Below are 12,517 nucleotides of genomic sequence, written 5' to 3' on the forward strand. Positions count from 1 at the left end.
TAGCCTACAAGGATTATTACCCTTAGTCAGCTCTATGTGAAGTCATACTTGATTCAAGACCTAAGCTGTATTGTTAAGCTGTATTGAGCTTTGCCCTCACCACTTCTCCTAAGTTCATTTTTGGACTACATCTGGCTCTTTTAGTTCCTTCAATTATTCTGAATAGAATCACTTCTCAGTACATGATAACCCAAAGGTCTTCGATGAACATGGGCATGCCATCTGAACCAACTCTCTTGTAGCTTAACATCCACTTGGGCCACCCCTAAATCAGCTCTATCATGATCATTTTTATTTTGCTCTGCCTTGTTTTGCCACTCATCCATCTCAACATCCAATCTCTATTATTCTAAGAAACCTCATCAACAAATATCATACACCAAGAAACCTCATCTTAAATGCCTTTGGTTAGGCTATCCATGATAAAGGAGAACAATAAGTACTTCAAAACTTATCCTTGATATAACCCAATTGTAATTACCTTGCCATCCCCTCCCCCCCCCCAGTTGTTCTTATGCTTGTCACTACACCCTCACATATTTTTAATTATGTTCATACATCTACCTGAAAAACTTCTCCACTAGATCATATGGAAATCCTTCTAGGAATCTCTACATCTTTCCATGAGTACCATTAGTAAATAGCTTCTTTCAAGGATCTTCCTAGCATAAAACTGACTTGGGTTTTGGGATATTAGTTTATTGTCTCTTGTGAGTTTAAATAGCCCTCTTCTATATTTTCATAGCATGAGAATATAGAATCAAATAAACAACCATGATTTCTTCCAAAATAAATAAATAAATAACCATGATTGTTAACACCAATGAAACCATATCAAACCAATCACATCTCCATAAGCCTACATTCTAAAGCAAGCTTCTTAAGAGACTACCACCTAGATGAACTGAAACCTTCACTATATTCTCACATCCAGTAGAAAAGAATATTAAAAACAAAGCTTACAATATTTGCATGTTCACTCACTGGTTTTGGCATAACAAAGAATAACAAAAGAAGAAACCCAATTTTTTCATGTACTTTCAGATAAGTAGATTCAAGAGATCCAAATCTCCAACTTCAAATTTAGACAGTTCTTCCCTCATTCATCTTTTCTATAAATTACAGCAACAATTACTCACCCTGTTTCCCAACTTAATAGGGTCGGCTCCTCTTTTCTACAAAATATAATATAAAACAAGTTGACAACATAATTGAGAAAGAGGGCTAGGAAAAACACAAAAAGGAACATGTAGTAGTTTAATGAAACACAAAGTAGTATATATATGCACCAGAGTAATACTTAACAACAACAACATCATCAGACTCGCTCTGAAAACAAGAGTTGGAATAAAAACAAAAAAGTGTCAAACTGCTTGTATCTTACAGGGATATCACATGATGAACATCCAAGAAAACCAAGAGTAATAAACAAGAAGTAAGAAATATGAAAGAGATTTCACTTATCAGTTCTCTCTTGCTCCTCTCTCTCTTTCTCTCTCTCTTTCTGTCTGTGGGTGTTAGTCTGTTACGTGTCACAGGTGTTGTCGAAGTGTTTCAATAAGACGGAGGTGGCCGTGGACCAGCCCAATAAACGTCCTGCTGCATCTGACCGTTGTGTAGTAGATTCGGTGGCAAATTGTAGATGGGCATGGCAGACGCATCAGCTAAACCACCTCCACCACCACCAATGGTCGCTGAATTGACTCCTGAAGTTTGCCTTCCTTCTCCAGCATCTGCTGGCTCGTCTTCCAGCGGCAGCCGCTCGTAAGTCGCATTAGCAAAGGTCGCTACAACCACCATGACTGGCCCGGCAGCAACCAATGCACCCAAAACAGTCCCACCCATCACCTGCCCCTGCCCACCTGATAGATACACTGTCAGCCCCGACGCCCCAGGTGGCGAAGGCGCCGGCAAAAATGCTCCACACAGAGAGAGTATTTCAAAGCGTCCAGGTAGGGTTACTACAGCTCCAGGCGCGGCTGGTTGTCTAAGAGTCACATTGGTAACCACACCACTACCACTTAAGATACAGACTCCGCGCTGTCGCCGGCGAGCGAATGTGCTGATGCTCTCGGCGATATCGCTGCCACTGCTGATTTCGAGGACATGGCTTCGAAGAGCGTTGGGGCTTTCTCTTGTGATGATTACTGGAGGCTTCGGCTTGTTCTTGGACCCCGGTGGCCGCCCCCGTGGTCTTCTCCCGCTACCGCCTTCTACCACTTCATGGCTGCCGCCGCCTGCACTTTGGTCTTCGGTATCTGGGTCATTGTTGTCTCTGCTCTCATCGTCTTCAGGATTGTTGTTGGGGCTGCTATTGCTACCATTGCCGTTGGTGATGGTGGTGGTGGTGTCGACGAGCTCCTGCTCTCTTTTGGTCGCTTCACGCGAACCCAAACCGCCATGGTCATCGCCAGGGTTACAGAGGCGAAGAGATGGAGCCGAATCGACTCCTCCCAACGCTATGTTTCCAGCCCACCACCGATTTGCCAGCTTCTTGTATGTTTGGTACCCAAACCCTCTTCCTCTTATTTGCTATAAAAAGAAACTCGTCTGTGATGGATGAACAACACTCCAAAACCCAGATGGAGAAAATCCAAAATCTTATCTGATGGGCGAGGTTACCTTCTCTATTTATTTATGCATGAAATCCTAATCCATAGATAATGAGAATGAGTGAGTTCAAAAAACAAGCTTGAAGGGCGAAAAAAGACAAAGAAGACAGGCTCGAGTCTGGCTATCAATCTGAACGCATCATAACAGAAACAGTGTAGCGGGGTATCTCATTTTTACACACAATTGATTCAACTCCTTTGTTGCTTCCCCTGCACTTCGGCTCCAGACTTAGAGTGTTTCTTACACTAAATCTCTTATTGTCTCTGGATTTGTTTGTTCGTTAACCCAAGAAGTCCTATCTAATCCACAACACTGCCTTTCTTCTTTCTTCGCTAGCACTTCAGCCCATCCATCAACCACGAGCTGTTACGTGTATGAACTATGAACCTCATAATATAGTTGCGATGAGGGAAGAGAGAGACAGAGAGAGAGAGAACCGGTGTCTGAGATCCCTTACTTGCTGTTCAGGCTTTGATAGCTACAAAAAACAATCTTGTCTCTCTCTCTCTCTGTCTGTAAAGTCACTGCTACTTGTTTTAGTGTAACTGGACATAGAAGCAGGAAGGAAAGGAGTGCTATATTGGCTATTAGGCTTTGCTTGCACTTCCAGATACGACAAGTACAGCACGGTTTCTGAGACTACTCTGAACGAAGGGTTTACGATAACGAACAAAACACAAACTTGGCGTACGATAGAGAGACCCAGACTGAATTACTAGAACAACAGTAGTACTATTGCAGTGATGATGAAGAAGAAGAAGACTGAAATAAAGAGGAAACCGTTACCATTGCCATCACTAACATTCTTACGTCTTTCAGAGCTATTAACAAAATGGGTTTCGCCAGATTTTCTCTCTGAAATTTTTCCTCTTTTTTTTCCCTTTTTTTCTTGCTTTGTTAGCTGAGGAGGGTTGGTTGGGCGCTTTTCTATTTTTTCTATGCTTTTGGGTCTGATACTACTGGGGAAGGTTTGGACATTTTGGTCTCCACCGGCAACTTGGAAGTATAAAAAAAAGGTTATACCTTGCTTCTGGAATTGTAATTTGTCTCTCAGCAGCAGAGGCGAAACCTGTCATTTGCAGACCACAAAAAGAGAGAGAGAGAGAGAAGCAATGTCAATGTGGGGGCTGGTGGTGATGGAGGAAATAAAAAGAAGAGGGAGAGGGTAAGAAGAGGTAGAGAACGAAAAAAAAAACAAAGGAAGAGGCAGAAGCAAGGGGTGGGGTCTGGGGTGTGTGGGGTTGGAAGTAGGAGAGGAACAGTTTAGTAGAAAATATTGACTGTGGCGTAACGTGCGCATGAGGAAATGTGCAAGTGGGAACCCATCTGAACACGTCAGTGTCTCTGGTACCAAAGCCAGGGTCGGAGAACCCAAGTACAACTAAACATAAATCTTCTAGTTATTTTCCCAACAAAGAAATTCTTTTAGTTATTTAATTGCATACATTTTTAGAAATTTTCAAACCCACCCCCAGAGTTATCTAGCATATTCCTTAACAGGGTTTTATGGTGAAGCTGGTATGATGGAGACCCTAGAGCTAGATTAGGAGCATTCTAGCCACCATGTGGTAGATCATGATGGTCTTTGTATTTGATCTTATATTGAAATCTCATAGGCATCCTCATAACAACCAAGAGAGTTATATTCAAAGGAGAGTGTGATTCAGATCCTACCATAGTATACCTGTGTCCCTAGACACATCCATACAAATCCAAAATTTTCATATTTACAAGGAATGTACAAAGACCCTTAAATTTTGGAGTAAAACCACTTTCAAAAATGCATCAAATGAGATCTCTAGACTTGCCCATCTTCTTGAGACCTGCTAGGAAAACCTCCTTCAAATTCTTCAGCCCAAGAAGAGATAGAACTATAGAGACAACTAGAACAACAATTATTGGCTGAAGAGACACTTTGTTGTCAAAGATCTAGAGTGCTCTAGCTGTTTGAGGGGGATAGAGACTCTCAATTCTTTCATGCCTCAATAGCACAAAGGAGACAGGATAGTTTTGGACATTGGTTGACTAAAGAAAACCAAATCCAGAATGCGATCAATACACACTTATCTTCTTTATTCACCTCTTCCTTCCCCTCCCCTCCTCATTATTTTCTTTTGAGTACTTCACTATGCATTTCAGCTTCATATAATAATGCTTTGTATGCCCCTTTCTCATCTGAAGAGACTAAGAAAACACTTCCAAATGAAGGGTACCAAGGCCCCAAGAATAGATGGTTTGTTTGCTAGGTTTTTCTCCAAAAACATTGACACCATAGGGGATGATTTAGTTCAAGGGGTTCAGCATTTCTCTACAGGGGGTTTTATGCTCAAGAGTCTGAACAAATTTGCCATTTCCCTTATCCCTAAAAACGGTAACCAGGAGTTGCCTCCCATTTTAGACCCATTATTAGTCTCTATATCCAAGTGAAACTCAAGTTTTGACCAGGTAGAAATGGGAAACCTTGGTGGAAACTTGAGAAATTTAGAGGAAATTTGGGACTTTTTTTAGCAAGTTTCGATAGGTTTTAGGGAGTATTTTAGGGTGAGACTCTGCATTTAAGCCATTAGAGTATAAGGAACACATTGGCAAATGCATTTTGCTAAAGGACATTGGGGCATCCAAGCACATTGCAATCCCCTCTCGCTAGATGAATCTTCAGTCGAGTTGCCCCACCTGATCCAATCTTTTTCAAACAATATTTACTCTGACTTCTTCTTGTCATCCATCAGAGGCCTACCATGCTGCCAAGCTATGTCTGCATAAGGTGTCTAACTCAAAAGTTTGCACTGATACAAACATACATAATAATCATTATTAAAACACAAACCCAACATTTTAATTTTAGCCTAAAAACCCTAAACACATATTATTTATAAACTTAAGGTATTCACAAACACTTTGAATTTTTTTCCTAAGTTAAAAATATTTTATTATAGTTATAATACTTTTTATTATAACTATTAAATACAAGAAAATTAGAAAACATAGTAGAACACTTCAAAAATCAAATTCAATCAATTATATATGTAAATCTATCTATTAAAAGATAACACATAATAATTTCAATTAAATCCAACATTGTTTGAGCAAGAAACAAATAAAAATAATATAAATTTTAGGTTTTTTTAAAATCAGAAAAATAAAAATAAAACTAGTAGAACACTTCAAAAATCAGATTCAATCAATTAAATTTTTAACTATACTTATTAGAAACAAGTCAGACAACACATAATAAATTCAACTCAATCTAACATCGTTTGAGCATGAAACAAAGAAAAATGTTAAATTTTAAGTATTTTTTTAAATCAGAAAAAAATTTAAAAAAAATAATAATAGAACACTTCAAAGATCGAATCCAACAACATACACATGTAAATCTACCTACTAGAGACCATAGGAAAAAATTTCAAAACAATCCAACACCATTTGACCATGATATAAAAGAAAAAATCAAAAATTTGGGAAACTTAGGTTATTTTGCAACAAAGCTTGGAAACACTTGAAATGATCCACCAAAAATGGCCAAAATCAACAAAGGAGTCCTTAAAAGTGCTTGAAATCATCCAAAAACATGCAAGGATGGTCGAAAATTGGGGGAAATGAGCTTGAAACCTGGTGCTTCGCTCTCTATATCGCACTCAAAACTCTACAAAATGTAGAGTTTCATGTGATAAAAGGGACTTTATAAAAATGAATTGGCTGGTCCAGCCGGTTTGGCTCAAGTTTCGACCTAGCTTCAACCCGATTGGGATTTTTTTGAGGTTTCAACTAGTTTCATCGAAATTTCCCTAGTTTTGATCAAAACCTGGAACTTTTTTTGCTCCCCGTGGTTTTGTTTTGAGGTTCTCAAAATGCAAAATTTCAATCAAAAATTTGATGATTTTGATCAAATTTTGTACGATGTTTGTACCTCCTTACAAAGTCACAATGAAATGCTTGGCTAATAGGTTAATGCCCATCTTGAGGTCCATTATTATTCAAACCCAAAGCGCCTTCATTCTTGGTTGTGCCATATCTGATAATGTTTATTTGGCACATGAGTACATGTACTTTCTAAAGAAATCTCAGTCCAAAACTGGATACATAGCTTTGAAAATTGACATGTGTAAGACCTATGACAAATTAGAGTAGTCTTTTATTGAGGGCACATTGAGACATCTTGGGTTTGTTGATCAGTGGGTGCAATGGATTATGCAGTATATCATCATTGTGAGTCTATGACTTTCCAAAGCAAAATCAATGGTGCATTATCCAAACGAATTGATCCTTAGAGAGGAATCAAACAAAGTTGCACCCTAGACCCATACATCTTTATCCTATGCCAGGAAAGTTTTGACTCCTATCAAATATAGGTATCCCAAGATTACTAGGATTTAAGTTGTCCCACCAAGCCCCAAAAATAAGCCATATTTTCTTTACCGATGATTGTATGTTTTTTTCTCATGCCTCTCTTCAAAATGCAAATCACATATCCTCCTTGCTATAGGAATATGAATAAGTGTATGGATTTCACATCAATACTAACAAATTATTTGTTCTTTTCAACTCTAAGACACCGCACAATACTACTGTGGATGTAGTTTCCATTTTAGGTAAGAAGGAAGTCCAATCCCATGGTACCTATCTTGGCCTTCCCTCTTCCATAGGTAAGTCTAAGGTTCAAACATTTTCTTCATTTTAAACAAACTTAGATCAAGACTTACCGGATGGAGAGGGAAACTTCTAACCCCTATCGAAAAAGAAGTTCTTATAAAAACGGTGGCATTAGCTTTATTGATGTATGTCATGTCATGTCATGTTTCCTTATTCCCAATAAACTTTGTCAATTGATGACCAAAAAATTAGGCAGTTCTAGTGAAAAACTAACCAAGGTAGTGGAATACATTGGGAAAAATGGGAAAGACTTTGCACCAATAAGAGGGAGAGTGATCTAGGTTTCAAGGACATCCAATGCTTCAATAAGCATTGTTGGCCAAACAAAACTGGAGGCTATTAACTAACACTGACTCATTGTGGGCCCAGGTTATGTTAGCAAAATGCCTCAAAGGTAAATCCTTATTGGAGGCAGAAATCCCTAACCCTTGTTCCTGGGGATGAAGAAGTGTTTTACAAGGGAAGAGAGGTGCTTAAAACAAGGTTTGATTAGACGAGCAATGGACAACAAATTGAGATTTACAAGGACCAATGGATACCTTCTTTACCTTTCAAATGCATCTTCAACCACCCACTTTCACAAGGACCAAGGTTTGTGCATGAGTTAATTGATTGGCCAAACATAATACGGAATAGGGATATGTCAAATCAGCATATGACCAATGTTTGGCAATGGTTTGGCAATGGTAGACTCTCAAGGCAATATAGCTTCCTCTTCTTCTCCATCTTTTTGCTAGAAAAGAATTTGGAATATTCCCACCTTACCCAAGGTGAAGCATTTCTTGTGGCGCATCTCATATGCGGCTTTGGCAATAGGTAATTCTCTTTTCCACCGTAACAGTGCTTTTACTCCTTTCAAGTTTGGTATGTGGCAGTGAAATAGAGAGTATAGGGCATGCTTTTTTTCTTTTGCACACATGCTAAAGAGTGTTGGAGAATGTCACCTCTTAGAATTGATACATCCTATTTCCATGGGAAATCATTGCATAACTGGATCAGCTTCGTATCTTATAGATTCAAAGATTACGAAAACATAGATATGTTGGATCAGATTTGGAGCACTCTCTTGTGGTGTATATGGAACACAAGGAACTCAGCCATATACAAAGTAATGAACCCCTCTATTGTGTATACTCTAACTACATTCTATTCATGGTGTGCAGAAATACAGAATTATTGTGTTAATATTTCACACAGAGAAGAAGCACAACAAATTCTGCAGATTTATACAAGGTATATCTGCAGCTGTTATGGAATTGCAAGCGATTCGAGATGGATTGTTACTGGCTAAGTCCCTAGGGATATCAGATATCCAAGTAAACTCAGATTTCAAGCCGGCTGTTGAAGCTCTTTTAGGGAATGCTTCCTCTTTAGATTGGATCAGTAACAGTCTTGCAAGTGAGATTCTGAAGCTATCTCATGACTTTAATTGTGTTTTGTTTAGTTATATTTCTAGGTCCCTCAACACTTTTGCAGACTTTCTTGCCAAGGGAAAGCTCTTTTTAAGTTAGTTAGACATTGGTGAGGTATTCCACCTGCCTTCATTGTAACTCCATCACTTTTATCTTCTTGGTCTGTGACCTTGGAGATGTTTTGTTAATGGAATTATCTTGCTTTCAACCACACACACACACAAATTATCTCGTAATATTAATGCTATTCTTTTAGTTATTTAATTTATCAGTCAAACTTCTTATTATTAACATGGTTAGTCTCAATTAGTTTTATTCGATTATTCTCACATATTAAGTTTAAAAACACTAATCATAAACCATATCTTCCAAACTTTATGAAGATTTACGATTAGGAGAGACAAAATTGCAGGTGGTAAAGAAAGATAAAATCAGTTGAGGATAAGGTTTTCCATCCAAGATTATTCTTGTTTGTTTAGAAAGTTTAGTTTGCTTACATCAACATTTACCTGTGTTTTCCTAACAATGGTGGATGTCATTGGTATATTTCACCCTATATGGATTTGCTTATTAAATTGACAATGCAAGGTTGCTCGATTGGTAAGACCAACACCTCTTAATGAAGAGGTCATGGTTCTACTCTTGCTAACGGCATATATAATATCCCCAATTGACCATCCCCTATATAAGGGTGTCATTCGGTACATTTTCGGCACGATCAACTTTGAATACTGAAAACCAAAATCGTATCATACCGAATTTACACGGTACAGTATGGTTTCAGTATTTGCAAAAACAATTCGGTGTGGTTTTGGTATTAAATCGGTGCGAAAAAACGGTTTAAACACGGTATCTAGTGCGCTACAATTTTTGTACGAACAAACCCATGTCACTTCTGTTATTAGTTCATTAAGATTCTAATGAAATTGCGATCAGACAATTGATAAATCTAATATTAACAGAGAGACAAAATGTAAAACGGACCGCAAACTATAGAGCACGTGCTATAGAAAGACATTGGCTGTGGAAGTAAATCTAATTAATAGAGACAAAACAAGTAAATCTAAGAAGAGGGGTGAAAGACGACACGAAAAACTAAAACAGGGAATTAGGGATAGGGTTAAGGTAAAGTGTTTTAATTGTAAAATTATATTTATATCCCTTAATTTGGTACGATACCAATTCGGTACGATTTTGGTACATACTGACAGTATGAATACCTAAAACTGGAACCGTACCGAAAAAAACTCGGTTTTGGTACGTACCATACGGAATTTTGAACTATGCAGTACGGTGTTGTTTTAGACAACGTGGTTAAACGGTTTTGGTACGCAATTGACATCCTTACCTATATATAGAAAGCTCTCTTGTACCCAAAAAGATAAATAAAAGCTTTCACCAAAAAAAAATCTCCTTTTATTAAAATATTTAATTGCATCATGTAATTACTAAGGACCTTTAAAATATCAATTCTTATTATCAATTTTTTACACAAAATTATTTTTATTATTATTTTATTTGATTTATAAATCCTATTATTGTTCATAGTTCATCAAAAGATGGAAAATCATAATGAAGGAAGTTGGAACACTATATTATGGGTTATGGCAAAGAATCTATTTTCAACAGTTACGCGGGAGATATTTAATGAGCTCATGCACATGAGCTTCAAAACTGAGGGTAAAAGACATATTTGATTTTTGAGGATTTTATTTTAGAAATGCTACCTTCCAATCCTAGCTAAAGTTTGGCCTTCAAACCATCTTCCTCAAATATCTTATAGGAGCAGCATCGAAATCTATCTTTTCAGAAGTAATACATTGGCATTTTGAGAGCACTGACATCGCCATCCTTGAACTTACTACCTTTAAGTAGGAGGCTGTCACCACTCTGCTAGAAATATGTTCACACAAAATTCAAATTCTAAACAGTGACGCATATTATTTTCAAAAATATATTCACCATCATCACGATAACAAATTACATCAAAATACTAAAGCCATTTAGATGCACCACCCCCCCCTCTTAATAGCGAGGCTTAGACGTGGGAAGTCTTTACCTAATCACGAAGGTCCACTATACGAACAAGATACAGACCATTTTCAATAGTATTCCAAATTGACATGCATTAGCAAGATCAGAATTTTATGATCCTTAGGTTTTTACCAAGGACTGTCTCACACCGAAAAATAGTTTTAGTGTTTCTTGGTTGAAGAAGCTGAAAAATAGGGTGAAAACAGTTTTGTTTTGCATGATTTATACAACATAAATTGAAATTATGAAAGAAAAAAATCTTTGAGAAATACTTTCGACACAACACCTACTTCTTGTTGCGTCTATTTCTCAAAGAGAATTTGGATGTGGATTGGGTTTATGTGACACAATTTTAGAAGGGGCATCTATGAAATTTAGCACTATAAACATGACAATGGCAAATTTCATAAATTTGATTAAAATTTTTAAATTTTCTATTTCCATAAGCAAGTTTTATCAAACACCTAAAAAGGTATTTCTGCTTCTAGCAATGGTTCTGAGCGTTTCTACTTCCTTGACGATTTACCAAATGGGTCCTAAATTGATTTTTACACATTTCTTCATCAATAATACTTTTTAATCATCAATTCATAGGAAAACATCATCCGTTATGCACAAGTCTCTGTTGTGCACAGCAATGCACATATATACTAAATAATTGGTTGAGAAAACAAAATAAATACAAGACTATTGAGGATTTTGAGATTTTAAAATTAAACTTTTAATTTCAGTTAATCATTTAGTACAAAAATGCACTGTTGTGCACAACAGAAGATTTTTTTCCTCAATTCATACCACTAAACAATGAAAACAATTGATATAGTCAATCTAACATTGACTCTTCAAATCATACTATAGATAACTTTGAGGATTTGTTCAATTGACAAAAGACCAATGCCTCTCATGATATAAAATCAAAAGCTCGATATCACCTCAAGGTCAAGGACAAAATCACATCTTAGATTTAAATTATACGTAAAAGCTTCCCCTAAATAGTCATGGTGCACATAAACTCTTTGTCAAAATCCAAATAGTTTACACGAAATGTAGTTCTAACCACCCTAGCTAACTTGTCAGCAAAATAAACAACATCCTTTGAATGTCAAACCAAAAACCCATCTTCCAGAGAAAATTATCTTCACCAGCTTCACAATCACTCCAGATGACAACAAAATGAGCATCAACATGTCGCCTCCACATCCCTTACTCTGGCTTCAGGTTCTTATGAGCTTCCTCAAGAAATCAACTAGCATTATTCCTTTTTTCAGTTAAAGTCATACTGTGTTTCTCCATTTATAAGCAATTGGAATACTCTTTCCATAATATTCTGGGTTTAAAAAAAAAATCACATCACAAGTTTAAAATATTATTTGAAATTTCAAAAAGAATATTACTAGTCATAACTCATAAGTCATCCCTTCACAATTCACTATATCCAAAACCGTGAGTCACATTCCACCTTTCACCATAGGGGACAAATCCACTAATGGAAAAATTCACCTGTCTATTCTTTGATCTCTTATCACCAACACATCAATCCTTTCTTCTCCCCCAATACCAGGGGCTAAGTTTCTCACCACTAAAATCAACCGTGGAAAGAGAACCAACATCACCCTTCAGAATCATCTGATTTGATGGATGCACAAGCAATCCACAGCACTGCCAGTGGTGGATGTACATGAGGACCTTGCTTTAGTCATACGCATTTAATGTACAGGACCCTTACGCGAAACTCTTCGGTGTGTCGGATCAAAATCTCGACCGAAATTTCAAATCCGACAGATCAAAATCTCACTTGACCGACA

At 37.3% G+C, this 12,517-nt stretch overlaps 1 protein-coding gene across 1 annotated transcript; it reads right to left on the bottom strand.

Moving 5' to 3' along the window:
* Window positions 1-533: 533 nt before the first annotated feature.
* Window positions 534-10,528, bottom strand: LOC149023255 (AT-hook motif nuclear-localized protein 15-like). The gene is made up of 2 exons (XM_089142722.1): window positions 10,439-10,528; window positions 534-2,532 (listed from the first exon to the last, which is right to left on the bottom strand). The coding sequence occupies exons 1-2, from the start codon at window positions 10,526-10,528 to the stop codon at window positions 1,555-1,557; spliced, it is 1,068 nt and encodes a 355-aa protein (XP_088998848.1). The 3' UTR covers window positions 534-1,554.
* Window positions 10,529-12,517: the final 1,989 nt, after the last annotated feature.

Source organism: Hakea prostrata, chromosome 2 (genome assembly GCF_041222555.1).
Source record: "Hakea prostrata isolate BN-2017 chromosome 2, UWA_Hpros_2, whole genome shotgun sequence".
Classification (NCBI taxonomy): Eukaryota; Viridiplantae; Streptophyta; class Magnoliopsida; order Proteales; family Proteaceae; genus Hakea; species Hakea prostrata.

Coding starts and splice junctions, on each gene's coding strand:
- LOC149023255 (XM_089142722.1), bottom strand. CDS start 10,528: ATGGCGATGTCAGTGCTCTCAAAATGCCAATGTATTACTTCTGAAAAG. Junction 2,533..10,438: donor TAAGATATTTGAGGAAGATG/GTTTGAAGGCCA, acceptor TTCTTTTTATAG/CAAATAAGAGGAAGAGGGTT.